The 17,104-nt window shown below is 44.6% G+C and overlaps 1 protein-coding gene across 5 annotated transcripts in view; it reads left to right on the top strand.

Annotated features, from left to right (window-relative positions):
* Positions 1-17,104, top strand: part of GRM7 (glutamate metabotropic receptor 7) — an 826,769-nt gene that overhangs the window by 253,413 nt on the left and 556,252 nt on the right. For all 5 annotated transcript variants that reach the window (XR_007913802.2, XM_008273589.4, XM_002720620.5 and 2 more), the window contains exon 2: positions 11,591-11,807. Coding sequence is in view for 4 of the 5 variants with exons in the window: in XM_008273589.4 (XP_008271811.3) it covers positions 11,591-11,807 (217 nt within the window). In the remaining variant the exon portion in view is untranslated. The remainder of the gene's footprint in view (positions 1-11,590; positions 11,808-17,104) is intronic.

Genomic DNA, 17,104 nt, shown 5'->3' with positions numbered 1-17,104 from the left:
TGCCAGAGGTAGAATAGGACATAGCTAGGAGCCACAACCCTTCTAGGTGGCAGGGGGCAGGGGGCAGGGGGCAGGGGGCAGGGGCCCAAGCACTATAGCGCCTTCTGCTGCTTTCCCATGTGGATTAGCAGGGAGCTGGACTGGAAGTGGAGCAGGCGGGCCTTGAACCGGTGCTCACAGGGGAGGCAGGCAGTGCAGGCAGCAGCTTAGCCCACTGCACCACAGCTCTGCCTCCTGGGTCGAGTATAATATAACTCCTAATTATTCTCTCAGTCTACCAAAATAATTCAAACACCTTAGTCATTCTATTGGCAAATAGGAATATTGGGATCCCAAAGCCATTTAGAAACATATCTATTATCTGAGTTACTCACATGTCCATTTAAAATTCTCTTGAAATTTGATTTTTCCTAGTGTTGTTTATTGTAGATTTATAAAAAACTTTTGGACTATAAAGTTGTTTATATATTTTGATTCTAAAAACGACTGAACCTTTTTTCTGTCTTAAAAGTGATATATGACTGGGAAATCGTTACCTCATGTGGGATGAAATAAGGTGGTGTTTATTGCTTTTTTTTTTTTTTTGAGCTTTATTATTATTTTTTTTTTAACTGGAAAGGCAGAGTTAGAGGAGAGACAGAAATCATCTGCTTGTTCACTCCCCAGATGGCTGCAACAGGCAGGGCTGGCCAGGGTGAAACTAGGTTCTAGTTGCTTTTTCCAGGTCTCCCGTGTGGGTTCAGGGGCTCAAGCACTTGCGCCATCTTCCACTGCTTTCCTAGGCGCATTAGCAGGGAGATTTGCTGTCCAGCTTGCTACACGAGTCGTGTGACTTGTGTTTTGGGAGAGAGAACTGAGAACTTCTTTGCAGAAGACACCTGATGGGGGGAGGTCCTTTTTGGCTGTTGGGAGACCTGCACAGAGAAGAGAAATGACTTTTATGTGTAACTATGGGAGGATGAAAATGCGTGGAAGACAGTGGAGATGCAGGCGTGCACTGTCCTGCGGTGGGAGTGGTGGCTGTTGAGGGGGGGGGGGTTGCTATTGTAGGGGAGCAGGGTGAGCACCAGGTAGGGGCGAGGCAAGGAGTTTCCATCTCTTCCGGTTCCCTGGTTTGATCTTTCAGCCACACTTCAAGTCCTAAGGAAATCTCAAAGAGCCACAAAAACTGGGCTTCTTTGATTAACAGAAATATGGGTAGGTTTAAACCTATCCAGCTTGTCTCCAAAGAGCTTTTAGACTGCCCAACTCCCAGGATCTAATAAGGCTTCATACAAACTCTAAGCCACCTGTATATGAATTAGGAAGTAGATCTCTACATTCCCATTACAGAAGGGTGAAAGAGAGATGCACATGAATGTGCGTTTCTCTCGATGCTCGGTAAGAGCAAGTGGGAATGCCGTACAGATTCCTATGGGAAGAAATGGGTGCCCACTCTGTAGCGAGCCAAATTATTGTCATTTTTTGAAGACTGAGAAACAGGATCTGAGTAATGTACATTACTGGATTGAACTTGCTGAGAAAAAAAAAACAGTAAATTTTTTAGGAAGAGTAATTTTTATATTCATTGTAAAAAGTTGATCTATTACATTTTTATAATCCCCCTATTTATATGAACATAATTTTATATAAAATGTATGAAATTGTTAATAGCTTTTGTTTCAGGATTTGGGAAGACTGTTCATTGGACTGGAAAAAACAACAGCAAAATAGATTATAGATGCATTAATGTGTTTGCTCTTAAAAACAATTATGTAAATATATAATAATGAAATCTCAGTGGCAACATGTACAGTCAGCATGACAGACCATACTTCTCACTGTGGAAAACAGGAAAGCTGTGAAGTAAAACGTGGAAATAATAAATCCTAAAAAAATGATTTTGCATGCAAAAATATCATGCATAATAATAATTACATATTCATCTCTTGTATTAAAATACATAAGCAAGTAACTATTTTATAAGTCTAGTGTTAGATTAGAAGAAAAACTTTGTGCCTAAATATATTTGAGCAGAAATGGAGAAAATTAAATAACAGATTAGATTAGGTCATATAAATATATAGTATGTGTGTTATGTTTGCAAATGACTATGGATTGAAAACATTCGGGTTAAAAGCTGAGTTTTCGTTTTTGGAAATTGTTAGCAATAAAGAATGTAATTAATTCAGATAAGGACTACATTATTGGAAAACAAAATACATGAAAATTGTGTATGAAAACTAAACATTAAGCTGACTTTGCTGCTAAAAATTTTTGCAATCTGTGCATAGTTGCTCGTAATACACAATTTTAATGAACTTTTTGAAAACTCATATTCATGATTTTCAGGTTTTTTGGAAAAACTCACATTTGAACTCCATTTTTTCTTGGAATATTTACAGAGAGGAGAGACAGAGAGGGAGAGCTCCTGCATCTGCTGGTCACTCCCCAGGTTGCTGCAATGTCCAGGCCTGGGGGAGGCCGAAGCCTGGAGCCTCTTCTGGGTCTCCCACATGGGCGGCAGAGGCCCAACACATGGGCCATCTTCCACTGCTTTTTGCAGGCCTTTAGCAGGAGTCGGATCAGAAGTGGAGCAGCTGGGACACAAGGGATGCTGGCATCGCAGGGTGCGGCTTTACTGCCTGTGCCACCACACTGCATATTATTATTCATTATTATTCACCAACATAATAATATTCATTATTAAAATGGGAAGTGGCAGAGACAGTGTTAAATTCAGTGAAGGAGATCATGAAATGTACAGGAAACTAGTAACATTTTCCCAAGTCGGATTTTGTTAAATAGTTGCACTTACTTTCTATTAAAATCCCAAAAGACAGGAAAGGTATACATGGCATGCTTAGATAGCTTTAAGAAAGTAAATGACTAGGGTGGGCACTGTGGCGTAGTGGGCTAAGCTTCTACCCATGGCACCAGCATTCTATATGGGTGCTGGTTCGAGTCCCACCTGCTCCTCTTCCAATCCAGCTCTTTGCTGTGGCCTGGGAAAGCAGTAGGAGATAGCCCAAGTGTTTCAGCCCCTGCACTCATGTGGAACACCCAAAAGAAGCTCCTGGCTCCTGGCTCCTGACTTCAGATAGTCTCAGATCTGGCTGTTGTGGCCTTTTGTGGAGTGGACCAGCGGATGCAAGACCTCTCTCTCTCCTCCACTCTGTCGGTAACTCTGCCTCTCAAATAAAGAAAATCTTAAAAACAGAAATTTATTTTAAAAAGGACTGTTGTTAAGTGTGATAAAAAAAAATCACATTTGCTGTGTTGGTATAGATATGTAGTTTTTTAACTCTAAAGTGATTTGGCTGGGTGCCAGTGATCCCCGATTTTTAAAACCAGTGAATAAAGAGGAGAAGAAGCCTTCAGATGTGAGTGTTCTTCCCTGTTTTCTCTTTATTGCATGGAACAACAGCGAAGTAGTGGGTCCTGCCGTGGCCGGAAAAGGATCCCAGCATGAAGAACAGAGTGACAGCACAGGGACTCAAAGATGAGCACCGCACAGCAAGCTTGGTTTAATTAGTGCTTAACGCTCCCTACTGTTAGGAAAGCAAAAAAGCCTCACGTGTTGAAGAAGGCACCACCTAAAACACACACAAAAAAATGCTACAGGAAAAGTGGAAATACTGGATATGGAAGTAGAGGTTGCAGGTGTACAAATCCAGACGGAGCTCTTCACTCTGAAGTCATGGGTGTGTGGTGACGAAGTCTTTCCCAGGAAAGACGCACGTCAGTGACCCGTGAGCATTGCCGAAGGTATCAAGATGCTTCCATGGACAATGCGTCGTCAGAGTGGAAGAAGCAAAGTCTCCCTGGCTTTGGCCTTGGCAGTGATTTTTTAATATCAAACCGAAAGCCCAGGCTACAAAAGCAAAAATAACAAGTGGAGCGACATCAAATTTAACAGCTTCCATCCAGCTAAAGAAACAATCAATAAAGAAAAGAGGCACTCTTCATGATGGGAAAAATCATTGCTAACTGTATCTGATAAAATATTACTATTGAAACTATATAGGGAACTCATAGACCTGGACGGTAGAAAAACAGCTTGAAGGAAGAGTGAGTGAAGGAACCAGATATTGATTTAAAGAACACGTTCAAATGGCCACCAGGTATATAAAAATGTGTTCACATTACTAATTTTTTTTTGACAGGCAGAGATAGAGACAGAGAGAAAGGGCTTCTTTCCGTTGGTTCACCCCACAAATGACCACTATGGCCAGTGCGCTGCACCTATCCGAAGCCAGGAGCCAGGTACTTCTGGTCTCCCATGTGGGTGCAGGACCCAAGCACTTGGGCCATCCTCCACTGCCTTCCCGGGCCACAGCAGGGAGCTGGCCTGGAAGAGGAGCAACTGGGACAGAATCCGGTGCCCTGACCGGGACAGAATCCGGTGCCCTGACCGGGACTAGAACCCGGGGTGCCGGCGCCACAGGTGGGGGATTATCCTAGTGAGCCGCGGCGCTGGCCCACATTACTAATTAGAAGGGAAATGCTGGTCAGAACTGAGATAGGGTATCCCACGATGTCTGTGACGATGACTACCATAGCAAAGACAGTAAGGGCAGGAGTTGTGCCCTAAGTGGGACCCAGCATTTCACGCCACAGCGCCTGGGTTTGAGGCAGGCTGCTCTTCCCATTTCAGCTCACGGTGAACATGTGCCCTGGGAGACAGCCGGTGATGCCTCACGCACTTGGGTCCCTGCAGTGGTTGTAGGAGACCAAAACTGAGTTCCTGGTTCCTTGCTCTGGGCTCTGGGTTGACCCAGTCTTGGCTGTTGTGGGCATTTGGGACATGAACCAGCAGATGGGAAATCTAGGTATTTATCGTGGCATTTCTTGTTAATAATAAAAAAAATCTTAATAGAGAAATAGTTAAAAAAATAAAGAAACAGAAATAGTTTAGTGAGGGTGTGTAGAGAGGATCCTTCCCAAATAGGTGCGAAATAGAAGATAAGTTGTAATTTGTCCTTGAGACAAGAAGTAGGAAGAGTCAAGGTGTGTAGTAGGAACTCACAGACCTGGATGTAGAAAAGAAAGTGACGTGGTGAGTCATTCCAAGCAAGAAGGATGGTGTGGAGTCCGATGGTGACAGAGCGGAACATACAGGAAGGAAGGAAGCCCGGAGCTAGGAGCTTCCTGTGAGTGGCGGTATGAGGAGGCGGGGTTGCCACCCAGAACAGAGTCTCGGGTGGTGCAGACTGTGGGAGCTGCACCCAGAGGGTGGCGTGGAAGTGGTTCCTGGCCTTTCTGCACCTTTGTACCTCCCTTGTTGGTAAAACCAGAAAACCAGAAATGAGTCTGTGGTGACCTTGTGGACAGGGGAACGAGCTGGTATATTACAGCACTTAGTGTGGTGGCTCTCAGGTGGACAGCCAGGAATGCTGCTTCAGGCCAATTAGAATTCTTTGTACACAATTTTACTAACGTAAAGAGAACAGTCTCATGTATTCCATAGGTACAGTTCTAAGAATATAACCATATTTCCATCCCTCCCCTCCACTCCCCCCCACTCCCCCCCCAAATCCCCCCTCTCCCTTCTTTTAAAATTTTTATAAAAACATAAGTTCAGTCCACTCCACAATCATGGGCCTAATTCACCACTAACTATAATACCCAACATGTTAAAAATAAAAAGGAAGACCACAGTTCCACAGGAGTATAAACAAGGGATAAAAACAACAATCACAGAGATGTCTATTGCATTCCTATAAATTTTTGTATTCTATAGTAATTACCACAAATCAGAGAAAACATGGTATTTGTCCTTTTGGGACTGGCTTATTTCACTAAACATAATGCTTTCCGATTTCATCCGTTTTGTTGAAAATTAACAGACTTCATTTTTTATGGCTGAGTAGTATTCCATAGTGCCTGTATACCGCATTGTCTCTATCCCGTCTTCACTTGATGGACATCTGGGTTGATTCCACATCTTAGCTATTGTGAATTGAGCTGCAATAAACACGGAGGTGCAGATAAATCTTGCACGTGCTGATTTCATTGCGTTTGGGTAAATTCCCAGGAGTGGGATGGCTGGGTCATACGGGAGATGTTTGCAGATTTCCGAGATACCTCCATGCGTCTTCCATGATGGTTGTACAAGTGTGTTAAGAACCTTTTCCCTCACATCCTCACCTGCGTTTATCATCTTTTGATTTTTGAATGACACCCATCCTAATGGTGACAGGGTGGTACCTCTTGGTGGTTTTTGGGATTCTCATGTTGTTCATTGGGTAGTTGTACCTTGATTTCCTGAAGAAGTCCCTGTCTGTGTCCCCACTCAGATTGAGCATGAACTGTAAGGAAGAGCTTTGAAGACACATGGCCATGGGCGGTGGGGGCGGGGGGTGGACACAGTGATCCAGTCTTGTCCTCACAGCACTGTGCCAGACAGGGATGGAGTTGGACACAGAGCGGAAATTCAGAACAGAAGCTGCTTCTCAGTTCTAAATGCCTCTCCCGGAACCTAAAGAAATGCACTGTGGGTCCTCCCTAACCCTTTAGAATTCACAAAGTAAAATTACAAATGCTAAAAGTAATGTTCCATTTGACCATACATCTTTACAGGGCAAGACATCCGGAATGCGTTGCTGGCTTTCAGTGTTCCCCGAGGATAAGGGACAGGAGTATTACTCACCGTCTCTAGTTTTTGTGAAAATTCTAGCCGATGTAATTAGAAAAAACACTCAATAAATGGCTTGCCTCCTCGGAAATCTCAAGAAAATAAACTGGAAGCAATTAGAACTAATACGATTTTTAACAGGGGTGTAAGTCACACAGCAAATATATAAAAGTTAATAAATTCCTGTATGCTGGTAATAGATAGCAAAATGAACATTTTGTCTCACACATAATGAAATGGAAAATAACTATTATTTAGAAATAAAGTTAACAGTGAGCAGGGCCTACCTGTAGGCAATTAAAAGACTTCAGTAGCAGGAAAGAACATGCAACTGAATCGATGGAAACAGACGTTGTCCCATGGGAGCCGATGAAACGTTGTAAATAGGATTTCTTCCCACATTAATTTACAGCTAGTATCTACTTTGCATAAAATTGTTCATGGGACTCTATTATGAACTTGAAAAAAGTATTCAGAAGTTTCTGTGGCAAGCTTAACACAGAGTTGCTATGATCATTTAAAAAAAGCAATTCTGCAGAGGGATGTGTTGATGGGAGCAAAGCTTTATGGCAGTCTAAGATCATGAGAGCAAATGAGTCGAACACTAGCCAGAGACTCCAGAGAAGTGGCAGACCCCAAAGACCCCAAAGGATGTTTAAGGATATAGGACAAGAGAGTGCGTTTCCTGCAAGGCGAAGAATGGTTATTTAACCATTAATGCGGGGGCAAGGAGTGGACTGTTCTTCCTGACATTGCAACCCAAAGTCAGTTCCCTGTGGAGGAAGGTTCATCTCCACGGCATGAGGAGCAGCCTGAGCATCGTGCTAGGGACACAGCCACGGATGTGTGCACAGGTGCGCACAGGTGTCACTGGGCTCTGGTAGTGAAGACTGGAAAAACGCAACTACGTAGCATTGGGGATCAGGTTTATGCAGGTTAAATGTCCATACAGCAGAACCCTTTGCAACCATAATGGGGAGGGGTGGGGGGGGGAGACAAGGAGTAGGAAGGGACTGTTTCTCTGTATATGTGAGAACACACATGGATGATAGAGAATGATTTTACAGGTCAGGCATGAAGATCACCTTATTGGGGCAGGCGTTGTGGTGCCGGAGAGTAAGCCGCCATGTGGGATGCCTGCACCCTGTGTTGAAATACAGCGTTGAGTCACAGCTGTCATTTTTCTGATGCAGCTGGCTGCTGACGCGCACCCTGGGAGACAGCAGGGGATAGATCTGAGGCCGCATCCTCCCACATGGGAGGCCCAGACTGTTCCAGGGTCCAGGTTTCACCCTGGCCGAACCCTGGCTGTTGGGGAAGGGGTGAACTAAACCAGCAGTTGGAAGCTCTGTATCTGTGCCTCTCTCCCTGTTACTCTGCCCTTCAAATAAATAAATATTTTTAAAAACTACCTTATTATTCTATTTTACATTTTTTGTGATTTATATTTAGGTGATTTTCTAAGCAAAACTACAAACTCATTCCATACAGTGGAGATTATAATTGTTTTAATTCTGTCTTACCGTCATTATTGACAACATGACTCTTATATAACTTTTTATGATGAGAAAAGAATAACAAAATTTGAGACTTTAGTTGTACTACAGTTATTAAAGATTATATGTATACATTATTTTTTATGTTAATATGATATTAATACAAAGAGAACAGTTCTAACGTAGTTCATAGATACAGTTCTAAGAATACAATAATACTTTCCTTCCTCCCTTCTCCCATCTATTTCTTTTCTTTGTTAGGTTTTGAGATAACATGCTTTGTTTTTTAAATTATGCAAAGAAGCCTCAGTAAGAGATGGAGTATCTGTTTTTTTAACACTGAGTTGTTATTCTACTCAGTTGTCCTCACAAGATCAATTCTCCTTTTCCACAAATGACTGGCAAGAGGGGAGGGTTTCCACAGCAGAAAGAGAAATTGTAGCTCAGGATCAAGGAGAGTGTGGCAATAAATCACTAAAAGTGACTAATACTCATCTGGTTGGTTGTATGTGCCAGTTGTAACACACAGCACAAAATAATTACTGTGTCAGAGGAAAGATGAGTTTGCAAACTAAATATAAAGCGAAAGGGTTTGGTAAATACCCAGCTTCTTACTACAGAAATTTTTATAATCATTTCTGTCCTTCATCTTTGTTAATAGGAGGGAGGGAGCATCTCACAAAGCCTAATTTGAAACTCAGATTCTTGGTGTCTTGCGTTCTTTTTTCAAACAGTCTGCAGTTACACACATATTGTAAAAATAAGTGCTGTGGACAGGGGGTGTGTGCATGATGCTAGAGAGAAATATGGCTCCTAAGCTGGGAACGGCTATTTATCTGCACTGGAGGGAGTGGACCACAGAGAGCGATCATTTTCCGAGGGTGCGTTGTGATGAGAGAAATTGGTTTTGCCATGGTTTTCATTCCTAAAATTTGCAGCACAGTTCAGAAACTGATTTGCATCAGGGAACTTGACAATGCTGGTGTTTTACGGAAGCTGCATAAATTCAGCTGCAAGGAAAAGGCTGGATGTGTCTTTATTAGCAGCCTTTCACAGCTAGAGAGGGATTTGGGCAGGGCAGGTCTCTGAGCAGTGCGTGAAGGTTTTATGTTTCCACAAGTGGCGAGGGATGGAAATGTGTTGAAATGCTTGACTTCTCCCTCTCATTTCTTGTGAAAGGCCTCCGTCTCTCTCTTTCCATTTTTTTCTTCCTGAAGCTTCTGTTCAGTTGATGTTTTCTTTACTTAAAACATAAAAATCCAAACCATAACCGACACACAGATATGTCATCCTCTTGAGATGTTTATAGAAGCTTTACATGGAAGGTTTGAACAGTAGGCTCAGAGTAGCCAGCACCATCACACAGTGGCTGCATTGTCAGTTCAGTGGGCAGAGATCAGCCTGGACTGCGTCTCATTTTCTTACACTTAGTATTCAAGTATTTGAGCAAGACCTTAGGAGGTGTTATCCTGAAGAGTCGAGGCTGGAGCCTTGCTCTGTGTTTCGTAGCTGCGTTAAGACTGGAGACCAGGTCGTACTCTGCTTCAAGCTTTTGGTTTTTGTTTTGGTCAAACAAACCTAGAGCAGAGGAGAAGAGCATATGTGTGTTTGTTGATGATTAGATAAGGCGAGGTACCCACAATTTGGAAACACTACTGGCTCTCACAGTAAGGAGTTGAGTAAACAATAGCCATTCTTTCTAAACCAGTGGTAGGAATATGCAAAGTATTCCTGTGCCTTAGAACCACCCCATGGGCTGCAGACAACATGGGAAGTGAAATGCAGTGGAAAGAATAACCTTATTTTTTGATGATTATTTGATCACCTCCACCCCCATGTATGAAATGCCCCTGCTGTTCCAGGAATTACACTGGGCAATGCACATTCCTTATCCCCGCCTCTCACTCAGCTGTCAGGTCATGGAAGTGAGATAACTTCACCAGCATAGACAGTAGTCCACCAAAACACCGTGATCTGATTCTAGATCTTGCACAGGACAAATCCTCCTCTCTCTGCTGCACGTCACTGCCCCCGTCACTGAGAGGTTGCACAGGAAAGACCCTGCAGGGTGTTGGTACCTTTCTGAAACTGGCTTTGGGCTCTGATGAAGGGACAGAGAGCTGCCCCTAGTGGTCACAGTCCAGAACTGCAGCTTGGACAGTGGAGGCTCCTGTTGGAACAGGTTGGATTTGACTGCAATGCTAACCTGGAAGGTTTGTGAGCAAATGTCCCTTAGGAGGACAACCAGGCTAATACTGAATGCAATTTCGGGGCTCAGTGAGTCAACTTGAGTATACCTTGGACATGGGTGAGCCAAGCTGAGCTGTTCTGCTTCCTGTAAGCAAAGATCAAAACTCACCTTTAGACGGTTGAGCAATGGCTGTAATAGAGGAGATGTAAACCGTGGGAGAGTTGGCAAGCAGTTTTGTCAGAAATGATTGCACACCACTGATGGTCTACTGCTTGCTGGAGTGAAGAGAAAGAACAGGTGCTGGGCTCTGCACGAGGTCCTGAAGGCAGATCCCAGGGCAGTTTCCTCATTGGCGACTCCTTCAAGGCTGCCCAGAGAGCACTCGTGATCCTGGGCAAACGGTTTTTGTAGCTTTTTTATTTTCTAGGTAATTTGATTTTGTTAAAACAGATTGTCTGTCTAGGTAATTTGATTTAGTTAAAAACTACTTCAGATAGCTAAATCTCAAAGGATCCTTCAAAACAAACAAGGTACTCTTTGTGCACATGATTGGGTTGTTGGCTGTGCCCTTCTGCGAGGCCCAAGGATAATCCTGACAGGCGTGAGTGCTAGAACTCTTCCGACGTCCAGTTCATCTGTCCTGGAGTCAAGGGTCAGTGCACTGCCAGAAGCGGCTCAGCGGCACCTGAGGGAGGACACCAGCTGACTCCAGCACCCAAGGAGGGGTTGAGAGAGTTTTAAGGAAGCTCCTGCAAAGCGAAAGGACTGTTGGGAGAGGATTTTGGAGGAGGGAAGCATCCTGCCTTCCCTGGGCCTTGGGGTGTTACTGAGATGCCTTGCACATGCAGCCTGCATAGGTACTTGGTCGACTTCAGTCAGTGTTAGATGGGTGGTGCTGCCCTGGAGGGCTCACAGGCTGTCATCTAAACCACTCTATCTGGACACCGCAGCGAGGTTGTGTTTTTTGCATGGAAATTAAGCTGTGATCCACAATGTTTAGAAGAATGGATGTGTGCCTTTTTTGCCTACCTCTCCTGACCTTAAAGTTGCCATGGCCACCTCCGTGCCCCTTACAAAGAGGGGGAAATGAAGGGGCAGAGCGGGAGGCCAACGGTTTGATCCTACTGAGAGGAGAGTGGTTGTCATTAGGTGGTCTACGACTGTGCGGTGGTGTGTGACAGAGCTCTCGTGTCCCTTGCAGCTCTTAGCCTGTTCTGCGCAGACCACTGGGTGTGTCAGCAAGCCCCTGGAAGTCTGTGCTCACACGGTGCTGTCCTGTCTTTTCAGATCCCTCAGATCAGCTACGCGTCCACGGCACCCGAGCTCAGTGACGACCGGCGCTACGACTTCTTCTCCCGCGTGGTCCCGCCCGATTCCTTCCAAGCCCAGGCCATGGTGGACATTGTGAAGGCCCTGGGCTGGAACTACGTGTCTACCCTTGCGTCTGAAGGAAGTTACGGGGAGAAAGGTGTGGAATCCTTCACTCAGATTTCCAAAGAGGCAGGTAGGAAGATCTTGCAATGCTTAAGTTTCATGCGTCACATGTCTGCGTTGTGGGGTCCTCTTGATAAGTAAACACTGCAGATAATCACCCTGTCTCTACTCTGAGGTTCCCCAAGTCCTGTGAAGCCCATCTGTCATCTTCTATAGCACTTTGTGGGTTTTGGAGGGATTTGGCAAGGTGTGAAGCCGAAGTCCTTTAAGTTGTATGACTGTAGATCCCAGTCCCTGTGTGATGCAGCCTGAGACAATGTGACTCCGTGTGCTTCCCCACAGTTGTTCTTCCTCTCTACCCCTCTTGGGAAGGGGATCATCGAAAATGGCACAATCCCCATCCCAGCGCCACTCAGATCGGAAGATTGACAGTGCTACCTCGGAATGATCTGGCAAAAATAAAGTTATCCAAGCAGTATAAATTTAGTCTTTAGGCAAGTAACCTTCCCAGCGTTCTGTTTTGAGGAAGGCAGTTCTACTCAGTAGCACTAGCAGAAGATTGTTTGGGGCGTTTATTTCTCATATTGGGGGTACTGGATTGAGATGTTGGGCTTGCTCTTGTCCACTGGGCAGATCATGTGAAATACTACAAAATCCTCACACTTGGGAATCCCGACTAGTAGTACTCAGGTCTCAGTTTGCCCTGTGTGGAAATACTGAACAGACTATCTTTGAATGTATAATATGCACACTTGGATTTTGCTGTACAATTCTTAGACTAGAATCAGCTGCTCAGTTCTGTTTATAGGAATTGAGTCTAATTCAAACTGCTATTAATAAAAATAGGTGATTTTTTCAAAACCAGCCAACAAGTAAGGCAACAGACACAGAAGGACTTTGCACGAGCGAGCGTGGGAAACGTCAGTCTCCGAGGCCGTATCTGCACGTGGCAAGCAAAGGGAGGGAGGCTGAGCTTGTTTGCACGTCCTGTGCTTGTGATTCGGTTTGCTGCATGAGCTGTAGTTTCAGAAATTCCTATTGTTCTGGGTCACTCTCAGGCTCTTCCTTCCCGCTGCACGATTCTTAGCCTTCACCTAACTGGAAAGAGACCTCGTGACAGTGGCTGACTTTCCTTCTCAGTGCTGCTTCTGACCCTGCACTTCCTGTGTCCTGTGGGTGGGTGTTGAGTCCCAAGTGGATTCTGCCACTGCACTCGTCAAGTGGGTTAGGCCTTTACCTCCTAATTTTCCCCCAGAACTTTGAGAGGAGATCACAGCTGTTTAACTCAAAACCTTTGTTTTAAAGGGGAGAATGTCTGACATTATACAGGATACATTTTATGATTAGGAAATTGGTCTTCACTTCGGGCTTGTGGTACACTGTAATGTTTAAGATTCATTCAAGGCTGGCTTCAGGAATCCCTAGGGAAATACCTAATCATTTTTGCTGATTGCATTTTTGGTTTCTTTCTTTGTTACTTGAATCCTGCTTTAAGTTAGGGCTGTATCTAAAGCATTGGGATAGAATCAAATAAGTAAGACCAAAATGAAGAGAGACTATGAGTGAAACAGGAAGAGGAATCTGAGAGATAAAGTTCACGTGCTATCTTGCACCACCTAATAGCTACAAGTGCATCTCACAACGAACACTGAAGTTGGTACTGTGCAAAGCAGAGACAGAACAGTGTTCTTTCTGTCCCAGCGTTTACAGAGCTCACACAGTCAAAATCTTGTCAATTTAGTGAAGATCTTCCCTTACCTTACTTAGGTTTAGGAAAGAATGTTTCTGGGTCTTTCTAGTAGGTGGTGTTGTAGACCCTCGTTCATTTCCTGTGGTGGTTTTTGGCTTGGCATCATTAGGTAGAAAATTAGAATATCAGGGTTTGGTGCACAATAATTCTTGAAAATACAGAAGCCCCTACATGTAGTCTGAACTCCCCAGCTTACGTTTGCAGCTAACGCAACACTGAAGTGGTGCAGCCGAGAGAAGCAGGTTGTGTCAGTGGCGTCACCTTGCATGCTGTCCTTCCCCTTGGAGTCTTTGTCCTGGAGGGTGAGCTTTTCTGTAGTACCAGCTGGTGCTACTGGGAGCAAGAGAGCCCTGATGGGCTAGGTCACACCTTTGCACCTTTTTTTTTCTTTTTAGGATCTTGTGAATTTACTTGAATTTATAGAAATGTAGGGAGAGATAGAGAAAAAAGGTTGTTCCATCTGGTGACTCAATGCTCAAATGTCTGCCAATAATCAGGGCTTTAGTGCTGGACTAGGGCAAAGCCAGGAGCATGAAGCTCCATTTGGATCTCTGGGTAGGGAGTTACCAAGAGTAAGTTCAAGTTTTCACATGTTTCCTAGTCTACTCGTGCTAGTCCTTAACACTCAAGGAAGACATGAGTCTGCTAGGCTCATGCAACAGTGTTGGTGTGGCGGAAAGACCAGAAATCACACTGGGTGTGGTGTCAGCAAGACCCAGATTTGATCAGTGGACTCCATTCCATCGTTGGTGTAACCATTTGGACACTTGACCCGGATGTTTTCGATCCCTGCTCCATCAGGTTGGTGAAATGAACAAGATGGTGCGTAGGCAGTCATCTAAGACTCACCAATTCTTGATTCCCGGCTATCCCAGTGGTTCCTGTGAATAGAGTTGCGGTTTGCATTTGAAAAGTTTGAAAACAACAAATGACAAAGGATAACTGCCTTCAGTTGCAATCACAAGGTTTATTATGTAACTGGGTTGCTATGAGGAGTGTAATTGGATTGAGAAGTACAAGAAGAAAAGAAAGTGAACTTGTGTACACATTGTCTTGTGTCTGTGGCATTGGTGTGTGCGTTCATGTACTGTGTGTATGTATGTGTATATGAGAGAGAGGGAGAGAGAAAAACAGGAGGAAGGAGGGACAGACAGAGGGAGGAAGAGAGAGAGAGGGAGGGAGGAAGGGTGAGAAGAAGGGTGAGAGAGGAGGAGGAAGAGAGAGAGGGAGGGAGGGTGAGAGAGAGAAAAAGGGAAGGAAGGAGAGACAGACACAGGGAGAGAGGAAGGGAGAGGAGGGAGCAAGGAAGGATGAGGGAGAGAGAGAGAAAGAAGGCACACGGGAAAACAAACCCTTGCTTTGCCATGGTGAGTCTGCTAGCTGCTTGCAAGGGCTTGTTTCCAATCTCTCTGAGCAGTTTGAATAGGAGGTTATGATTCTTTGCCTTTCCAAGAGGCTTTCCCCTTTCACAATACTTCAGTTTCAGATTTTAATTGGTCTTGAACCCTGAGGCCCAGGCTACCTGTGACCTGGAGCTTGAGGTGTCTTCCCCCATGCACAGAGCCACAGCAGGTGCATGAGCCCTCTCTTGTGCTCTGAGAGAACAGTTGCAGAGGGGGACATCAGACAGAAGAAGCCAGCCTTCAGTGGTGGCTCTGTACTCTGTTGGGAACTTGGAAAGCTATGCAAAATTAACCTAAAAGATAGAAGAAAACCTCAGTACTTACCTGTGTACAGTCCTGGAAGGTGTAAGTACACATGAGCATTGCTCCGTGTTGGGCTTTCGAAGAAGACTGTGCTGTGGTAATCTCAGTTGATGAGATTTTGTAGAAGAGCCCTATTTGTGTAAATGATCCTGTTTGAATGAATGCATGTGCAATATCAGCAAAAGCAATTTGTAGCTTGATAGATCCAGGAATGAGAGAAAATTCATTCTCACTAGCCCGCTATTCTTTAACATCTGGGTTCACACGCTAACAGGAACTGCCTAAATTAAACATAAACATTCCTTCTTGTGAGAGTCAAGATCATTGTGTAGGACAGCTTGTGGCCTTAATAAATTCAAGATCGCTTGAACTACGTCTGATTCAAGAATTGTCAGAGATAGGATTAGCTCTGTGACTGCAACAGTGTCGGTCGTATCTGTGTTGTTTGCGCTGCGGCACAGTTTCCAGGAGAATTCACAATGTGGCAACAAATAGGAGAGATGTGTTACAGCCATGACATCTTCATGATTGCCATGTTTACAAAACTTCCATGCACACTTGCATCATCTTCTGAGTATTTCATGGCCATCACTTAACGCAGTGACAAATATTGATCTTGTAATTGTTGTTATCCACAAACACTCTAGAATTTGTTCTGTCCATTACCTTGGCCAGGAATATGTTTTCCTAGAATAATTAGGTGAAATGAAATGACTGTTCATAACCAATAGCTGGCATTCAGTTTTGTAGACCTCAGGAATTCCTTAGATTGACTTATTGCAGATGTCAGTCACTGTGTGCTCCTCTCTCCTGAGTAGGTGTGATGTGTTTTATCACTGTGTGCATTGCATGGTGGCCATAGTGGCAGTCCTTAGGTCTTGGGGGCTGCGCCCTCGCAGTTCTCACAACAGGGTCATTAGAAAGCTTCAGCTTGGGCCTGAGTCCATTGCCGTTGGCTCCCTCCCTCCTTCCTCCTGGTTATGTGACCCTTGTCTGCTCGTGCCCCGCTACATGGCACCTTCACTAGGAACTGCATTCTGCTTTATGTTCTTAGACCCTGCAAAGCTGAGCTAAGTTTCTCTCTGTATGTGACCTGCCTTGGGCATTCTGTTATAGTTGTATAAAAGCTGACTGATGCAACCTCACAATCCTCAAATTCTTAGATTATTACCTACCTTCAAGGGGTTTTGAAATGAAGCTGCTGGGGCCGTTGGTGTGGTTTATTATGCTGCCTGCAGTGCTGGCATCCTGTATCAGCGCTGGTTCAAGTCTCAGCTGCTCTACTTCCAATCCTCCTCTCTGCTAATATTCTACGAAAAGCAGTGAAGATGGTCCAGGGACTTGGACCCCTGCACCCGTGTGGGAGACGGGACGAAGTTTTTTGCTCCCGGCTTTGGTCTGGTGCAGCCCTGGCTGTCACAGCCTTTATGGGAGTGAACCAGTGCATAGAAGACCTCTGTCTTTTTCTCTCTCCCTCTCTGTCTGTAATTCTGTCTTTCAAATCGGTGAAAACAACTTAAAAGTAACCATGTGGGACTGCTACAGATGCTGTACAAAAACAATCAAAATCTTAGCAGGTTTTTTAAAATATAAACCGACAGGCTGGGGCAAGGCATAGAACCGCTTTACAGAATCTCGTCATCTGAGATGCCATGGCACAGTTGTCTTTGAAAGCCCAGCAAGGAGCAGCACGCATACGTACTTAAATCTTCCAGGACAGTACATGGAGACGTATTGAGGTTTGTTTTGCTGGCTCAGAGAAATGCTGTATAGCATTCAAAATACCCAGCGGAGTGGACAGCACCCATTGAAGGCTGGTGCTTCTGTCTGATGGCTTCATGTGCATTGGTTCCAGATGTCCCCGAGACATACTGAGTGCCTGTATTCAAGACCTGGCTCAACTCCTGATTC

Source organism: Oryctolagus cuniculus, chromosome 10 (genome assembly GCF_964237555.1).
Source record: "Oryctolagus cuniculus chromosome 10, mOryCun1.1, whole genome shotgun sequence".
Taxonomy (NCBI): Eukaryota; Metazoa; Chordata; class Mammalia; order Lagomorpha; family Leporidae; genus Oryctolagus; species Oryctolagus cuniculus.
Note: the sequence above shows the minus strand (reverse complement) of the source record. Positions and strands in the feature narration are given on the sequence as shown.